Source organism: Hippocampus guttulatus, chromosome 9 (genome assembly GCF_054856545.1).
Source record: "Hippocampus guttulatus isolate MCC_2025c chromosome 9, RoL_Hgut_1.0, whole genome shotgun sequence".
Lineage (NCBI taxonomy): Eukaryota > Metazoa > Chordata > Actinopteri > Syngnathiformes > Syngnathidae > Hippocampus > Hippocampus guttulatus.
In genome coordinates, this window is record NC_141269.1 from 9,222,686 (window position 1) to 9,241,692 (window position 19,007).

At 42.7% G+C, this 19,007-nt stretch overlaps 2 protein-coding genes across 2 annotated transcripts in view; one reads left to right on the forward strand and one right to left on the reverse strand.

Annotated features, from left to right (window-relative positions):
- Positions 1-13,142, reverse strand: part of LOC147200216 (receptor-type tyrosine-protein phosphatase delta-like) — a 190,527-nt gene extending 177,385 nt beyond the window's left edge. The window contains exon 1 of the mRNA XM_086119019.1: positions 12,940-13,142. The gene's annotated coding sequence lies outside the window, so the exon portion shown is untranslated. The remainder of the gene's footprint in view (positions 1-12,939) is intronic.
- Positions 13,143-15,248: 2,106 nt separating this feature from the next.
- On the forward strand, positions 15,249-18,188 carry LOC147200217 (uncharacterized). Its single transcript, XM_086120954.1, has 4 exons — positions 15,249-16,299; positions 16,962-17,231; positions 17,571-17,688; positions 18,002-18,188. The coding sequence occupies exons 1-4, from the start codon at positions 15,249-15,251 to the stop codon at positions 18,186-18,188; spliced, it is 1,626 nt and encodes a 541-aa protein (XP_085977080.1).
- Positions 18,189-19,007: the final 819 nt, after the last annotated feature.

The following is a 19,007-nucleotide window of genomic DNA, read 5'->3' on the forward strand; positions in this document are numbered from 1 at the left end:
AAGTGAGCGATTGCTTAATTTCTTCAGAGGAATGCTAGCGGGAGAGCAAGCGAAAGGCAGGAAAGATGTCATCCCTCCTCTGCTGGCAATGGGATATAAATAGGAAGTAGGTTCTCTTAAAAGTGCAGATGAAACAGGCTTTGTTTGTGCACGTTGCTGCTGTAATGCAGCTTTGAGATCTGCAGCAAAGCACAAGAAAGTTCCTTCATGCCTCCCTCAACCTCAAAATAAGAAACCTCCTCTGAAAACTCTGACTTAAGAAGACAGCCAGTCAAGAGAAACTTTATGTGCTATACCGTCCAATGTTTAGAGTAATATGAAGTTACAAATGTCAGAGTAATCACAATCACCACACAATATAATGGTAACTGAATTCAGGTCAATTTTATTTCGAGAGCCGTAATCCGCACCAAACGTGATCTCAAGGCGCTCCACCTGGAGCAGGTGAGTACATTGTACGGAAAAATGTCAACGCATCATTTGCTCGCCATGCTTCACTGCATGACATAATTCAATAATCGCTCCAAATACGTCTCATGACTGTGACAAATCATTTCCTCATTTGCTCAAAGTAGCTGCATGATTGACACTTGCCAAGACAAACTGTGTTACTCATACGCGGTGCTCGAAATAGAGGAAGACCCCTTTGAAAAGAGGAAGTTGTGGGACATAATGAGCTATTTTATTCATGAGCTGGGCTCTATAAGCGTTTTCTTATCATCTCGCGTTTGGTGAGCTAATCAACATCATCCAGTGTACACAGTCTTTGTTCTCTGTGTAATGCATTCCGATGGGTTGAAAACATGGAAAGAGAACGTGAGACGAGCGATATGTGTGTGTGTGTGTGTGTCTTTGAGCGACTTCATGTGTCAGGAGACCAATTACATCTCCAAGGTTGCTCTTCAAATGAGGCACAGCGAATCACTGCCCTACCCCGATTTCGCTTCCCCGAGAATGAAAACACACCTCGGCAACGTGGATGCAAGCGCAGCACATATACGTCTACAAAACAGCTTTTTTTCCCCCCTGCGCGATAAGTCACAGTCTCATTTTGGCGGTCTGGGTGCGCTGTTATATAAGCCCCCCCCCCCCTGCAATGGCATCTGTTTTGCTTAACAGGTGAGGATGTAACAAAAATATTGATTTGGGACAAACAAATAGCTGCCAACTCACTGACTGGAGAGAACCCGCAGGTAAACAGAATAAAAATACCAATATTGATTGGCGAAAACAAATAGCCACTGACGAACTGACATCGGTGTGTGTAAACAACACGACATAAATCCCAAAGTGGAGGGAAATGTAGCATGACACTCATGTGTTTTTACACAGAACAAATGCCCCAGAAGTTGTAAAAAATATTTAAAAACGTCATCATGGATGTCTTGCATCAGCAGACTTCAGTTGAGTGATCTTACATTGGATTACCAATAACTCAATGGTAAAACATGTTGCGCTTTTTCTTCTTTTTTTTTTTTTTTTTGCATTATAGCGATGTCACTAGAGAAAATAATTATGACAATCAGACATTGAACTTATAACACACATCTCTGTCCTGGCTGCTCCGTACTGCAGTGGGCAAAGTGACAATAGTCTAAATCAATTAAAAAGTGATTAGTGTTGATGTGAAGGGAATGACCAATCAGGCGTAAGCAGCGGTGTCCCTCAGCATGCTTTCAAGGTTCAATATAGGCTGAGGCATCTCTCTGTCCGTTTTCAACAGTGCCTGTCCTCATCCGGGTCTGAGGTGAGTTGGAACTGATCCCAGGTGACTTTGGGTGAGACTGCACATGCGAGTCTTATCACATTAACATGAAAAAAAGTATTCCAATTCCAAAATAATGTGAGGCCAACCAAAATCTCGAAAACAGATGAATTCGACCTTCATGGCTCCGCTGTATTTCGATTTGCTAACTAATCGTCATCCCGCCAATTCCCACGGAGTTCACAGTAACTTACTGTAAGGAGCTTTCTTTTTTAAAGCACATACAACGGTATAAATATACATGCTTACAGTAATCCAACATTACATGCATCCATTAATCCGTGGTAGTGTGCTTATCTTCTTCTCCTCCTCCGCTACGGGACTCGGGACGAGGCTCCCACTGCAGGTAAACCCCATTCCCACACCTCGGCCACGGCCACTAATCCCGCACCCAGATACAGATTAAGAATGTTGAAGGAACTGCAGAGAGAGAAAGAGGAGTTGGCAGACTTTTTTTGTGCTTGTTTTTATTTTGTTTGGACCTGGTTATACGACACCCGCATAAAACATGGAGAGTAAATTCAAAGCCTTCCGTCAGCAAGTAATAACTCGGGTGGCAATAACTCAACTCCAAGTACATTGGTGGTGGGTTGCCTGGATTAAAGGTACATCAGATGTTTGGAAAACGGACCAAAGGTGGACTAAAACTACTTCGATTTAGTAAATATGTGACAAACAAGAGTGCTCTTTGAGATAAATGGGATGAAATATGCAACCGCTCTGAAAAAGGGCATTGAGCCCTCAGCCATCCATCTATCCATTATCCGGGGCCTATATCAGCCGTCTTTGGGTAGTAGGCGGCGTACACTGGTTGCTAGCCAAGCACAAGCCATGCAAATACGAACAAACCATTGACACTCACAGTCACACCTCGAGACTAATTTAGAGTGTTCATGTTTTTGGAATATGGGAGGAAACTCTATTGTTAAAAGCCATGATAACCGCGATCAAGTAACCCTGTTAAGTGCTTTAACAGAAATCGTAACATGTGGTGATGTGAGCCGAGGAGGAACCAGTCCTGGACAAGGACCAAAGACCGCTGGAGTTTACCTCAATAAAAAAACAATTCCTCAACTTCACCACTCACGAGTCCATGACCAAAAAAAAAAAAAAAAAAAAAAAAAAAAAAAAAGAATAATAATAAAGAAAGCGGCGTCACCGTGTGTCGTGATACCATACTATCATAATGGACTGTTACAAGATCTCTTTAAGTGTTCCAAGGGTGATGGAGTCATCTTGCAGCTTGGCTCAGAATTCCACATGCTGGTTCCGGTGGAGCCCAATATTGTTCCACACTATTGTCTGCCATCATTTTTGGGCTACATCTTCAGTGATAGCCGGGGTAGCTTTCTACCTATCTGTTTGCAAATCTGGGAAGAGAGCCTAGGGTTTCGTGGCCATGGCAGGAACATCAGAACAGAGCGAGAGCAGCACATTGTTTATTTGTCCTGCCAGTACTTTTTTGACTCGATGCTGTAAGGCAGTAGAGTGTCCACCTGCTCCCGTGGTGGCACTGATGTGCGCTTGCATCGGTTGCAAAATGTTGCTTTGGAAAACAAGATGGAGGAAAACCCCCTTTTCCCCATCCCCGCGGTGTGATTGTGAAGACGCAGAGCGCATAGCAAATGAAAGGGATCCAATGATTTGCTGTCAATGGATACAGCGCGGACCGTGGCTCTCTCGTTTCTGGTACATCAGCTTTATGAAATAAAACCACAGGAGTCTCCTGTTTGTAAATGAGGCTGCAGGTTTGACGGTTCTAATGCACCCAAATCCAATATCTGCCCCGGCCTCATCATTATGGTTTAGCAGCAGGCATGTGGCCTGCAGGGTGATATGAAGTCAGAAAGAGGAGGCTAACTCCCTTGTCAGTGGACCTCTTCAGCATCCTAACAGGTAGTAAAAGGATGTTAATGAGTGCCTGGAACTTAGCATTGCAAAACATGACAAGGAGCGTGACACGTTCGCCAAACAGATGGATTTTCATGCAGGCCTATCATGTTGGCAAACAAGTCCATTGTTTATCTAGCAGCAAAGCTAGTAATGCTCCAGCTGTCATCTATCCATTCGTACTAAAGCTGCAATGCTTTCACATCATTTAATTGCAGTAAAAGAGAAAAACATCCATCCATCCATCCTCTATCCTGCTTATCCACCTTCCGAGGCGTAAGATCACATTGTCAGCAAAAATATCACGGGGGATCGGCTTTAGAAAAATACATCATCAAAGCAAATATTTTGTTCTCATAATGAGAAGAGGCACTTTTAATCAACCTTATTTACTTAATATTCAATATGTCATTTGGCACATGCTACGTGCAACCTCAAACCTCCTAATTTGAACCCGCAAAGATTGTTTTGAGATAGAATGGAAAATCCTGTTTTTGAAGTTACAGCGCTTCATTTGTCATTGTTTCACATTACATTAGTACCTTGGAACAGTTCCCAACCAGGATTTCGATCTTCAGGAGTGCCACAGGAAATGATCCCCTTTGATTTAATTTGCCCCAAAATATCGTTAATTAATTACAAATCTATCTTTGCTCAAGACAGCAGTGTATAGTAACAGGCAGAATAATCAAGTGCTCTTCCATTGGACGGCAGAAGGTTACTAAGTGCCCTTTGGCCAATTGAAGGGTGCGCTATGAATGTAAGTAATTCTTCTCCTTCTGATCTTTTGCATCATTCAAATATGAAGCAGCTGATTTGTTGCTGCAGCACGTGAATTGGACATCATTAAAGTGTGCAGGTGTGCCGAAAGTAGTAACTAGTGAGTGTACAAAACACCACTTGAAAGCAACGTTACAAATCTGCATACTGAAAGCAAAAACAAAGCGGAGGACCAGCTGACTCTAGAGACCCTGAAGCTCTCTGACCTATTTTTGCCCTGGAGTTGCTGCTTCATCATAAGCAGACACCTCGCACTGCACCTGGATAATGCATAACAATGTACGTAATGATATACTTGTACAGTATATAAAAGTGTATAATACATGTTCACAACTACCCTGCTTTCCCAAAACCTCTCCTTTTGTTGCCTTCTGATGTGAACACTCATTCCATTCTCCTCTCTCATCATCATCATCATCATCTTTCTGCATATTCTCACTCTCATGTCCGGTGCCGAGTGTTGCTGCATGTGCGTTCACAGAGGGCCGTGCGTACATGCGTACCCTCGCACAAACCCACACGCACACCCACACAGATCCTGTTACACTAAATGTGTTCACAGCCAGCTCAACCTGATTCAAACAGCCAATGAGAAAAGTCTAATGATTGATGATGAGGCCGCAATATTCGCATCCGCAGCAGAAATGGCCCAAACAGGTTATCTGGGACCTGCAGGCACTGAGCTGCTTTTCACATGGTGGAGGAGTGCTCGGGACCATTAGGGCAACCCCCCCCCCCCCACACACACACAAGTCGACCTGAGCTAAACATTCAGAATTTCCCATGAGTGCCCCCCCCCAAAAAAATAACTCTCGTGTGCCGCCTCCTTCTCTTGTGTACTTTCCGACTACTTTGTGCTGAGGAGGCAAGCAGGTAAGCAGACACATCAGCATCAGAGGGGCAAAGGTGTTGTTAGTTTGATGAGCAGTAAAGCTGTCTACAGTTGCTATGAGGAGCATTGTGCCTCTCAGCATTCTCCTTCATGCTTGACACGAGTGTGAACTGCGATGTCATATCGTCCAAGACTGATGAGAGCCGACAAACGTGTTGTATAGTTCACACAAAGCTCAAAGCTTGGAGGACCGCGTTTGTTGAAGCGCGCATGAAAGTGTTGCTTTTCTAAACGATGCATCGGTGTCTTTCCCACTGACGTATGCCCGAGAGGAGTATTCTACCAAGAGGAGGTGATGTAATGGTTTGTGAAGGTACAAGTCAGACTCTTTATTTTCGCTCCTTCCTCCTCCCCACCTTTCTTCCCTGTTGCTGGTTCATCCCCACTTCCTCCTTTGTCATCTCAGCTTCTCTTTTTGTCTTTGGCAGGCATCAAATCCTCTGGGAGCATTGCAATGAAACTCAACAGCGCCTTAACATGGCCGGAAATAGAAACTACACTTTTCTTAAATCAAAGGAACACTCCAGTCGTCCGTTCGCGGAAGACCCTTTCAGAATGTGTGCCAATAATAGGAGCCAGGATGGGGGGCAGAAAAGTGAATGGCTAACACTGACCTGAAACAATGACAAAACTTGATATATTAAGGGTTGTATTGCCAGATATATCTCAAAAGATTTTTTCGTTTGTTTATTAAACATAAAACATATACAGTGATAATTTGACAGCAAGTAAGGTAAGTAAAATAGTAAAAAGGAAAGAGAATCAGTCATCATTCAACACAATTATTATGTTCAAGGGAGTAGGAGTAAAAGTAAAAAACTTAACTAGTTCTACCCCGTGTTATGTGTTTATATATAAATAGATCATTTTTATATCAATCAAAAAAGAAAAAGTAAGAAAAAAGAAGTCTCCATTAAGGCTTGTCTCCATTAAAAAAGTCAAAATTAATACAGCAGAACCTGTGAGCGAGGGGGTTCGATTGAATTGATGTAATAAATAGTTCTTGTACATTAAAAAAAAAAAAATCACAAGACTGTCTGGTGGTACAGTAGTTTCTCCTAAAGGGAGAGACTAGGAATCAAACGTTCATCAGTGGCTTTGTGGAGTACTTTTTCCAACAGGATTAAAAAGGTTTGGTTGGCTTGTCTTTGAATAATTTTGCACCACATAATGGCTCGCCTGCTAGTTAACATCATGCTGTCCATTTCACAGTTGAAAGAGCCCATCTGCGCCTTTTATCTGAGCAACAGAAAATTCAATGAATGAGGTCATCAACTACACATACATCATTTTTGATTAACTATATGTCCGAATGAGCAGCATTTCTTGAATCAGGTTTTTATTCTTCAGTAATGAAGGGTTCGGTGAATGTGCATATGAACTAGTTGGGTTCGGTACCACTGCTCTTGATTGTTCCTAAGTGTGATTGTGAGCGCAAATGTTTGTTTGCCAATGTGTGTTTGCCCTGTGATTGGCTGGGAACCAATTCAGGGTGTACCCAGCCAACTGCCCGAAGACAGCTGGGATAGGCTTCAGCATGCCCGCGACCCTCATGAGGATAAGCACATTAGAAGATGGATGGATGGATGTCGCAATTTCCACCATGTCTATTTTTAAATCAACTGACCCGTTGAAATGTAAATTACGTCCGGCTTTCCGTCTGCCTTCGAAGTCCTGTCTACCTCAGTATATTCTTCTTTTTGACTGACACTTCACATATTCAGACTATAGCAGTAGCGAATAAAGCAAGCCATTAACTGGCTCTCTCAATCACTCTGCCTTGGTCAAATGACATGAAAAGGTTTCCCTACTAGCGATGGAATGGTCCAAAGTGCTCATCCTCATTAGAAGAGCGAATGAGCTGGAGCCAATCCCAACTGACTATGGGTGACAGGCGGACTATATCCACTGGTTGCCCGGGAACACCGAAGACAAAATTCAAACACTTAACCTCATAACTGTCTGTGAGACAGACCTGTTAACCACTAGGCAGACCATGCAGGTCACCTCAGTCAGCTGATATTGACAAAAATACTCCAGTTCTATATCTTACTTGATAACATAGTGTTGATAAGAACTAAAGAATATAAGAATGATCAATGTAAGCCCAAATTCTTGACTGGCTTTAAAATCATAATCAGTGGAAAAGTTAGATCACAGTCTCATTTCCTCACTGCTGTGTATGGCCTTCACGTTCCTGTATGCAATCGGTACAACGTCCGGGCATGCTGTTGATGTGACGGATTGTTTCCTGTGGGAATCGCCTCCTAAAATTGGATCAGGCTATCGGTCAGCTTCCGGATACACCAAGTGGCCTGCCAGAAGTCAATCTGTAAGGCTCCTTGTTGTCTGGTTGTGACACAGAGGCGCGTACACGACACATGTTATTAGGCTTGGGGCGAAATGTCAGGATGAGCCTAAGATGCATTATAACCTTTACATGTGGAAAAAAATGTGATATTCGATCGTCCATCTGCTCACTGTTTCAGTAGTTGCGCTTTTGTAACAGGGAACCGAAGAACTAAATTCTTCACAGGCGTTTATTTTCTGGCATTCAAGAATATCCACCTCTATGCCTTGAAGTTGCTCTTTCGGTTTCTTTGCAGCTCGGTTGTGAGCTGCCGATGACGTCCCGTGACACCGTAAGCACAGTGGCCACTTCTCTTTGACAACATCCTGTATGAAGCCTCACGATGCCGGGGGTACTGTTGATCAATTGTTTGGTTTAGTCTTGATCTCATGATGTCCAATGTGAACATCACGATGAAGGCAACCGTTTCAATATCAGCTCCCTTCTGTCACTGTCATCTTGGTCTCATGATGTCAGCTGTCTAAACACCACTTCTCTTTAAACCATGGCAGGTATTGCTCCATTCGTGGATAAAGTACCTGTTGTGAATTTTGCCATTCAGTTCCACAATGATCACGGTTTTCTTCGAGTTTCATCATTGAGATTTTTTATTTTTTTTTTGTCAAGATACTTTTACACAAATCCTATGTCACGACTACACTGAGACATGAAACATTTATTAGGCTTCCCCACTAAGGGATTCCAAACTAGCGCTCCTCCTCCTCTTCTTTTCCGCCGATGTTCTCGATCTTCATCAAAGTACTTTCAGCTCCGTCGGCGCCTGAGAGACAGCGCAACAACTCTTTTACATGCCCATCTCTTTGTGAAGTTTTTTTTTAAGTACCGCAAAGCTTCCACTCTTGACATACAGAAGTACATGGCACATGCATGCTCTTAAATTCAACGTTTACTCTTTTTCTCTCTCATATACAGGTATATATACACACACACACACACCGTCTAAATCGCCATGTGGGAGAACTCAACATATATATCCAATTACCAGACACATCAAATGCATAGAAAATGAAATATTGATAACCCTGAAACATGTTATGTAATCCACGACAGTGCCTTTATATAATTGTTCCATTTACAAGGCATAGAGGTATTGTTTCTTCTCCATCATATGTAAAAAAAGGGGGGTTCTCTTCTGTATGTTGCCAAAAAGTACGAGTGTGTTTATCAGACAAATATGCTCCCTGTATTTGTATTTCTCTCTCCAATCAATCCCTGCACGACGACAGCATGCCTTTGCATTTGTTTAATTCTGCAGTTCGTTGTTCAGTGAGCTGATTGAAGTTTCTGTGCTTACAGCTCTGCTTTGAGCGACTGATCACAGAGCCTTTGCAGGAGCATAATCATGCCCCGAAATTTGAATTCTTTCTAATTAATTGTAAACTGTCAAGGCTTGCTTGGAGTGTGTGAGTGATGCACACAAGTTGGGCCACGGCTTCATGTTTTCATGGGTGAGAGAAAATGAGGGGAGGACTGAATAATGCGACCTAACTTTCACGCCTTATCAACATGCCATTTTTCCTTTGAAAAGGCTGTTCCCCACCAAGGCCGAATAAATTAAAAGTCTAGATAGGAATAATAATGAGAGCATACATTATTTCTCCTGCTTGGCACTGGTGGGTGATGTTGTTTGCGTCAACAACAGGAAGTCTCAGATCTCCATGTATGCAAAAACAAAAAAAAAACAAAAAGGGAGTAAGTTTTAACTATGGCCCGAAAAACATGGCCCAGAAATTTGTATTAAAATATTGGCAAACTACTGACCCAACGATGGAAAGCAAAGAAACAATAGGAGATAAATCAGTACTTCTTGCACTGTCACATTGTAAATGCAGTAGGGTTTTTTTTTGTCCTCTAAAAGTGCAGAATACGTTTTTTTTGGGGGGGGGGGGGTGCGGGAGCTTTGCGGTTGTGCTTTATGTTACCGTTGTGATAAAGCTCTGATCTACATTAACTGCTGCAGGCTGAAGTGGTCACCCAATGCTCACGGTCATTGGATCATTACACAAATTGCTGATCCCAGTGACCGAGATGAGGCAATGCGTCAACACTACTGCCAATTTCAAGGGGATAGCCCCCTCTGGTGGTGTGTCATTCATAATGACCTTAACCCAAAGCCGCTTGGCCTCAGTGGATTCCATCATTTAAGCCACCGCAAAATTCCAATCACTCATGCCCCTCCCCCACCTCCCCGCTCCCACCTGTTAAGTCCTTGTTCCATTTTCTAAAAAGCCAAGTAGCCTTTTGTGTGACCCATCACCCACTCCTGACTGTGTGGCTGAAAGTCTATGGGTGGTTTCTCTACATTGCGCAGTTCACTGGCAGCGAGTTGAATCGATACAGTTAAAAATTGTGAAGATGAGGCGGACGGAACACCCGAGGGCGTGCGTAGGCCTCATCATGTGAGCAGGTGCTCTTGGTCAGCAGGTCACCAGGGCACGTTGCTTTGGGGGTTAACACGCTGGACAGCGGCCCTTTCGGGCGGGAGCTGGACATGGCTGCTGTCGACATCTGATAACAATCCTGATCATTTGAATCCGGCGTATTGGAGGAGGGAAACTTTTTTTTTTTTTTTAAATGCAGAAATGGGGCCCTGGAGGACAGGAGTCGGCGACCACTGTTCCACATACTCTATTCCCATTTGCACCAGACTGCATATAATGTTCCTTTTGATGTCAGCAGCTCCTGTACATTTGGCGCAATGTTGCAGAACCACTTTGGGATGAAACTATGAGACATTTGTGGCCAGGCCAAGTTTTGGTCACTGTGATTAAGAAAAAAAAGTATGGTTGGTCATATTTCATATTATGATAGTGATTGGTTATAGCTACAAGGCTGTAGCTGAAGCGATAACATTTTACACACATCGACTCATTCTAAATCAAAATACATCTCGTATTATAAATATTCATCTCTGACTATAAATAGTTAATTTTCATGCCACAACTGGAAAATACTATGAATAAAACCATTTATATTCACATGTTTATCATTTTTTGATGATCATAAAATTAGCCTGTTGTATGGGTTATGTGGAGTTAAAAACTGTCACAAAACAACTCTTTTTGCACCACTCAAGATCATGACAAAAAAAAAGATGACATTTCAACATTTTGGATGGTGTCTTTCTAATGCCAATGAAACATCAAAGTACTGTATCCTGTAGGTCGTGAGGTTTGTAGTTGCTCGCGTTAGTAATGGACGATGCCGAGTGTTGGTTACACACCTCAATCATGTGCTCCATTCATGGAGAGGAGGTCTGAAATTCCAACAGTAACATGTGAAATACAGACAGCAACTCCTATGGTTTTCCTGTTACTCCACAGGTTGCTTACTCAAAGAATCTGTACACGGTTTTACTTGGGCAAACATTACTTTGCCGTTTTGTAATGTAATCACCCGAGTTTAATTGGTGAGCTGCCTTTGAGCAAGCGTGCCTTTTAAAAGAATAAAATTACACTTTAAAATCACCCTGTGGCTTATGAAAAAGAAATAAATGGACCACCAGACACTCAAGTCCATATTGGCAAGATATAGCACAGGAATAATCCACACCATTTTTAAATTCCAATTTCTTATTGTTGCTCAGCAAAGTTCATAGGACTATCATAACTGCCATAACTTTGAAAACAAAATGCATATGTTAATGTTGCCCAATAGGTTGCTTGACAAATGAAGGCATTTTCGTGGAAAAAAAGAACAGAAAACAGCAGCATATGATTACGATGTGGAATTCATTTCATACAGAGAACAACATCCATCCACTTTCTAATCCGTTTATCCTCATGAGGGTCGCGGCGGGTGCTGCAGCCTATCCCAGCTGTCTTCGGGCAGTAGGCGGGGGACACCCTGAACTGGTTGCCAGCCAATCGCAGGGAACACATCGACAACCATTCACACTCACAGTCGCACCTCGGGACAATTTTGATTGTTCTAATGAATGCTTTTGGAATGTGAAGGAAACCAGAGTACCCAGAGAAAACCCACGCAGGCCTGGGGAGAACATGCAAACGCCACACAGGAAGACTGGAGCCGGAATCAAACCCACAACCTCTGCACTGTGAGGCCGACACGCTGACCAGTTGACCACTGGGGTGCCCAGAGAACAACATAACTAAACAAAATTAATACTTTCATTTTGTCAAATTTTAACCATGATGTAAACTCAGTCACTATCATGATGCATTTCATGTATTATTTTCAATTATCACAAAATGCCGCATCATTATCACTTGCTATATGTGACAATGATATCATAGCAAAAGTTGCATTGCGATGACCTCTCCCAGGAAGTGTGTTAACAATCTTAAGCCTGTGCACAACCATTCGTGCATGTTGAGATATGAAGCTAAAGTGTGTGAAGCATGTGAATGTGCACAATAAGCTTCATTATGATAATCCCGTGCGCCTCCAACCCAGTCACAAGCTTTGTATGTAGTGCTACTGCCTGGTAGCACAAAGCACAATGTGGCGCTCATGTGACTGTATTAACCTTCCCCATCTAATCCTCGGCAGTCACGAATGAAAGAGAGCCAGAAGGATCAGTGGTTATAAAACATATTTGAAGGTGGAATTGCAAAGAATGAATGTTTCACATATAGTTTTTCCTCATGGCCTCACTTGTTTGTCTCAGAAGGTTTGGCATTGATTTCAATCAAGCATTCAAGTTGAAGAAGGTTCCATTTTTTTTTTTTTTTTTTTAGCACCCACCCATGACTAATTTTGCTGAAATTACATCAAGACCACAGAGAAGACAAAATGAGTTAACACATCAAAAGAGAGCTGTGAGAAGAAAGGGCGAAACGCCAAACAAATGCTCAGGCTGTTGGAGCTCCCACGTTTCATGACATAAGCTTTTTTTTTTTTTTTTTTAAAGCACACGGGTCTTTTGACATGAGAATCAATGGAGCCTTTGGTTAGCATCACCTGATTCTAGAAAAAAATACCCCCAGCAAATTTCTAAGGACACATCACAGGGCAATGATGACTGAAGCCAAAGTGCTGGACAGAACCTATGCCATTGCTAAGAATCATCACTTGCTATCCTCTCAAAAAAACATTTTTTTTCACAAGATCATCGAACCCTGACTTGCTCTGGAGACTAAAGCGCTACATAAATTCATGACATTTACCATTAAAAAAAAAAAAGCAAAATAAAAGACAATAAAGTCACGCAGAATGTCATTGCACAGCAGAGGATGAAACGTGACGATGACCATAGATAGAACTGGAAATGTTACTTACCGGTGCTGTAACATTGGCTGTCATGTTGCGTGATGGTAGAGGATGCAAAAAAAGCAAGCAGGCAGGAGAAGCAGGGTGGACTGAACCAGAAGTATGAACAAAACACTGGAAAAATTCAATCCAAAACAAACAAAATCCTGAAAACACCAGGAAACCAAAGTAACAAACTAATAGAAAACCCATGGCAGACCCAACAAAGACTGACACAACCCAGGAAACTGAAACAAGCAAACTGACGAGACAACAAGGAACACCTGGGCAAGACACAGCTGGTTGAGGGAGCTGATTGGTTAACGCGAGGGACCCGGATGACAACAGGTGGACACAAAACCAAATGAGGAAGAGAAAAGCACATGAGGAAATGAAACCAAAATTTCATCTCTACATAAACGGAATCATGACATTGTCTAGCGACGCACACATCTGAATTCGAAGCTGCTCGCTACTACAATATATGGCTAAAACGACATGTAAACAAACAGACAAACAAACAAACAAACACACAAATAAATAAATACACTTTGCATGTTCATCACCATGTCTGCTACTCACCAGCAGATGGTGAGTACAAATCTTTATTCCTGCTCACAGCAGTTGATATTTTCAAACTTCAGAATTTTAAATACAGTATTACAAAAACATTATTATTATTATTATTATTATGAAAGGTTATTTGGGATGGTGACAGTTTGACCACGACACAGATTTATTTCAATTCTTTTTCATGGGGAAAAAAATATTCCTAAATCTGAGATTTGACCAGTAACTTGGTACAGAAAGATCTTTTTGCAAGGTGGTTTAGATTAATGTATTGCAAGTGGAGTATGATCAAGTCCATTAAGTGCCCCTTTCAGAAGCACCACAACCAGTCCAGGGTGTAATCAAATTTGACTTTTGGATTGCATTCAACAAATCAATTAAAAAAAAAAATGATAAAAATGGTGAGGTTTGTGTATGTATTGAATCCCTTTTAGTTTCTAAATAAATCTGCTTGTCATATTAGTTTCATATGTTTCTGCTGAAGCAAATCCAAACATTTCAGTCGGAGTTTATGCTGTGTTTAGCGAGGGAGTCTCCTTGATGCTAAACTGGAATTAAAAGTAAATAATCTGCTCCTCTCAAACCCATCCAGGAGATTTCTCGATGCCTCTGGCAATGCACATGGTGGACATTGAATTTCCAAAGAGTTACCAATTATTCCAATAGCTACCGCTGATTCCTGTTTATTCCCACAGTAACATTGGCAAAATAAACAGGTACATGCTTGACATCCACGCAACATGAGCATCAGCCTTTGCCTTGTATAATATACAAAGTCACAGTTCTATTCCTAAAAAATACACTGGTCGAATGTGATGGAAACAGACAAGCGTCCATAAAATGCCCAATGAGATGAGGTACTTTCACTCACTGATTACAAACGTCTGATGTTTTTATGATATCCCCACAAACTTTCACGATTTCTCCGTCAAGGCATGGTAGCATCACTCATTGACAAACTCACAGCCCGCTTATAATTACACCGCCACAGTTCACTCTGTGTGCGACATGCCACCAGGGCCTCACCACAGCCCATGTCAAGGTTCCGAATGCATTTAACAATGAGGTGAGACTTTACTTACTCCAAACCCGCTCATGACCATCTCTCACTAAGACACCTGTAGGTTCGAGTCGGCAATATTTAACATGGCGCTGCTCGTTTTTTCACCCACCCTCATTTCAGCATCACCTGCTAACATTGCCCTGCCTGCCCAGACCAAATTTACTGTCCAAGCGTCAAGAGCCTACACATTCAGTTCATGTCTTGTGGTGGTGTGCACACACTTGACATTTAAAAGGAACCAGAAGGGAGACGGTGAAGAGGTTTTTATAAAAAAAACCCCGACTGGGATTGTGTTTTTTCCTTGACAATATATTTTCCTGGAACCCATGGAGTACTTCTTTTTAAAAGGATTCTTGGTGGTTTTGTTCATAAAAAACTGCACAACATCTGACGGTAGGTTGGGGTTGGCCTTTCAGCAACATCACAAGACATGCACTTCATATTTTTTATTTTTTTTTCTACACGCACTAGTAGTGTACTGTTATACATTACAGCATTTCACGGAGGAAATACAGGTTTGGTTTGCAGCTCGTCCTCAAACTCGAAGCCATTGGAGATTTCCACTACTGCTCCCAAGGACTGAATACTGGGAAAATGATTAGATAAGAAATTGCGAAAACATTTACAAAATAACCCGTTATCATTACATTCCTTGTGACCTTACCACTATCTGTCCCTTCCTCTAAATCTTACCTAATTGTTTTCAATGTTTGTAGGCATTACTACCTCAACCCAGTCTTCCAGGGTCACGCTTGAAGATACACACACCTCACCCCGTGAACCTGGGTGGAGTCCAGCTGAGGTTGTGTCAGTCGTCGCCCCACCAAGCCTGGAAGAGGTGCAACAAGCAGTACAGGAGGCCTCTGAGAAGGTTGAGGGTGGCGCAGCTGAGGAGTTCCTGAAGGAGCTTTTGGAGAGGGTGGTGGAAGCAGCTCTCGGACAAGTGGAAGGGAAATGGGATGAGCTGGCAGTGCAAGAAGGGGCAGGGGAGGATGCGGTGGGGGTTGAAGACGACACTCAAGTCGAGGTGTCCGAAAGGATGGTGCTAGGGACAGATGCTGGTCATGAAGAGAAGCAGGAAGCAAAGGAAAGTGAAGGAGAAGCACTTGCTGATAGTATGGAAGAGACCACAGTTGGGGTAGACACTGTTGAAGTTGAGGCTGCGATTGTTGAATCCGTAGATGCCAAAGTCAGTCAGAAGGGTGTGGAGGAAACAACCTTCGAGGGGATGGGCAAAGATGTAGCATTAGACGATGAAAAGGTAGAAGACAGCAACATGCATGTTGTAATGTTAAATGGTAGAGTCCAAACAAAAACAACTCCAATTGTTCAAGCGCTAGACTTTGGTGGGGAGCCAGTGCGGGAGACTGGTGCAGGCTCTGAGCTCAATCTTGTGGCTGAAGAAATCGGCACAGTAGGGGAGATAGAGGAAGATGCTGCGGCAGGTGACGTGGACGGTGGAGTGATCGCACTGCCATCTGATAATCCTGACATCGAGGTGGTGGAAGAGCTAGCAGTTAGCAAAGAGAACTACATAGTCAAGGACCCTCAAAGCCAAGATGATGTCGAGGAAAGTTATGTTGAGGAAGAAGTGGAAGCTATTGAGCTTGTAGGTGTGGAAGTGGATTCAAAAGATGGAGAAAGTCACCAACACATTAGCGAAGAATATGAAGTGTTGGTCAACGGTGGGGATGAGCGACAAGCTGGAGTCGAAGAGGGTACATCACAGACTTCAAATGACCGAAAAGAAGGCCCGGGTGAGACAATGAGTCCTGATTGAGACACTTTTAACTGTTAATTGAGTGGTTCTGAACTGGTTACATCTACTCACCTACTAGCAAACAATGATTTACGCTCAATTTTTCAGGACCACTGTAAGTGCAGTGGCTCATGTGCAGCTTCCGTGCTGTGCTGTTCTTATCACAATCAGCCTTTAATTGATTGTCAACCCTTTCTGGGTTTAGTATGCTCCAAATCACCCGGGAAATGCTCAAGCACCTTCTGTGACACTGAACAATATAATAGAATAACAGAAGGCACATGATGGATGCATGGAAAACATACATTTTCCCCACAGGTTTGAGTTACAAAACACAGAGCCTGCTCCGGATTAAGCTATTACCTTGATCCATTTACTGTAACTGACTTGAACAGAAAGTATTGTGTAGCACTTTTTTTGTCTAGATGTCTACTGAGAAGATCTTGACAAGATATCGGTGTGTGAGATGACAATAACGATGTAGGCACTGCAAAGGTACCAATGATATGAGTCATCTTTTAGAGGCATGCAAAGCAAAGTCGACCAACACGAAACATATCCCTGCATCCCTACATTCCATAGGTCCACTTGACACACCTCAAATCGTGGCCTCTGAGCTTCATTTTCATTTCTGTGTCACATACCGACTTCCCATTCTAGAAACAACAGTGATCTCTGCCCCGGAGCCTGGAAATGATGCCGGAGTCAACATTGAGCAGAGGCCCGACAACCAGGGTGCTGCCGACCCGAGTGCAGCACTCAGTGAGGTTGCAGAGAATGTTTTCAATGAGATCCTTTGCCCAACTGATGACCTCGTGGCCGCTGACCCCAACGTGGCCCACCCGACGCTTGAGTATTTCGTGAAAGATGTCCTGGCAATTCCTCCTCAGGCAAGAGAAGAGCTGATTGAAGACACCGCTGAGGATCCGGGTGAGGAATCGCGTTGTTATTTTCCAATGCTTTTTTATTTGTATCCTTCTATAATGAAGATACATTAGGTGCTTTTGGGTGATAACTTTTTTGGGGAGGGAGAGTGGTGAATAACAACAACTGGATTAAGCAGTGCATGGGCTGGCCTTATTTGACCCAACTAAACAATGAAACAATGAGTTCCAGCCACTGTTTCCATCTCATTGAAGTCGATGATATTTATGATCAAGATATTCCTGATTCGCTTTTCGCAAATTCTTTTGAAAGGTAGATTGTGCGTGGCAAAAACAAACTGACCTTGTGTTTTCTTTTCTCATGTCTATGAATTTATGTGCTAAGAAATAAAGGTAATGGTCCTGGAAGCGTGGAAGATCGGCGCGACAATTGCTGTGGTGTTCTTGCTTTTGGAGACGGTTGTCATTATCATCTATATCTTTAAATGTCATAACAAAAACAGGTATCGTTTATGCCATATTCCTTCTAATAAGTGTACTTATTTTCACAATCACGTTAAATTACTCAGTTACATCTTGGCCATTTGATATATTTTGTTGTCATATGACTTTTGTTATTAATTAGAAAATAATAGAATATACCGTAGTTGTATTTTCTGACAGCTTAAATAATACCTCAGTGACTCAGTGCAGTGTTGGCCGGCTTCTGTAGTTGCATATTACAACTATACATTGAAAAAAAAAGTTTTCAATGTGAAATTCCTTCGTTGTGGGGACATCTTGTTATCATTATTTTTCAAATGTACTTATCTGCAGCGGCCCAGCTGAACAACGCTCATGTGAGGAAGGGTGTGTTGAAGCAGAGGTGACCACGGGCGGTGACAACAGTGACCACACACTCCATGCAGGAAATAGGGACCTTCAACAGTATGTAATGTGTATGCGTGTGTATGATGTCACTCAGCCTCATACCGGTCACCTCTCAGCGCCCAATGGTTTCTAAACATGAATGCCCGCAGCTGTCCTCTTAACTTCCAGAGGCCCATTTATGGGCCTCTTAGCTGATTTCCTTCAAGCTGTTTTGTCAGGTCATACACTCCAAAAGGTACTCAGTGCGCCATACATGTGATGCCATGATGACTTGCATGAATGGGTCAGAGAAAGCCCGGGGTATGACTGTTAGAGGAAAAGAAAATCTCATGCTCCACCGTCCAGTAATGCTTTTGCGGATATTCCAACACGTTTACATCTACTGCATATATCCGATACTTAAACTGGATACAGTACTCTCTTTTCAAACATTGTTTTTTTCTATCACTGACAGAATTAGAGCAGCAGAGCAATACGATGCAGCGGCGACCCTGGCACAAAACATCAAAAAGCACAAAGGAAAGCATGTGATTAGCATGTCAAACATCCCAGACGGCACCGCAGAGGAACCAGCCAGTGGTGGACGAGGACCGCATTACCCACAAGAAGTCAGGACTTCCATGCTCTAGGGTGGTCCGATTGTTTTTGTGTTGTTATTAAAGTGTAAGCCCCTCTTCGCCCTTGTTCCAAAGTATCCCAAATACCTCATGAAGTATTACAAATTGTCCGACAGTACTCAAAGCAGAGTACCTGATTCTGAAAGATGATCACGCCAATTTGTATGATGTGTGTTTGAGCGAACCATGTGAATGTTTGCGTCTGTGTGAGTATTTGTAAAATTCCCGGGGGGAGTGGGGAGAATAGTCTGGACACATTTTACGCGTGTGATCATGTCGAGGAAGTGCTCAGACGTGAGTAGCGTGTGACTGGAGCTGACATCTGACTCTCTGTA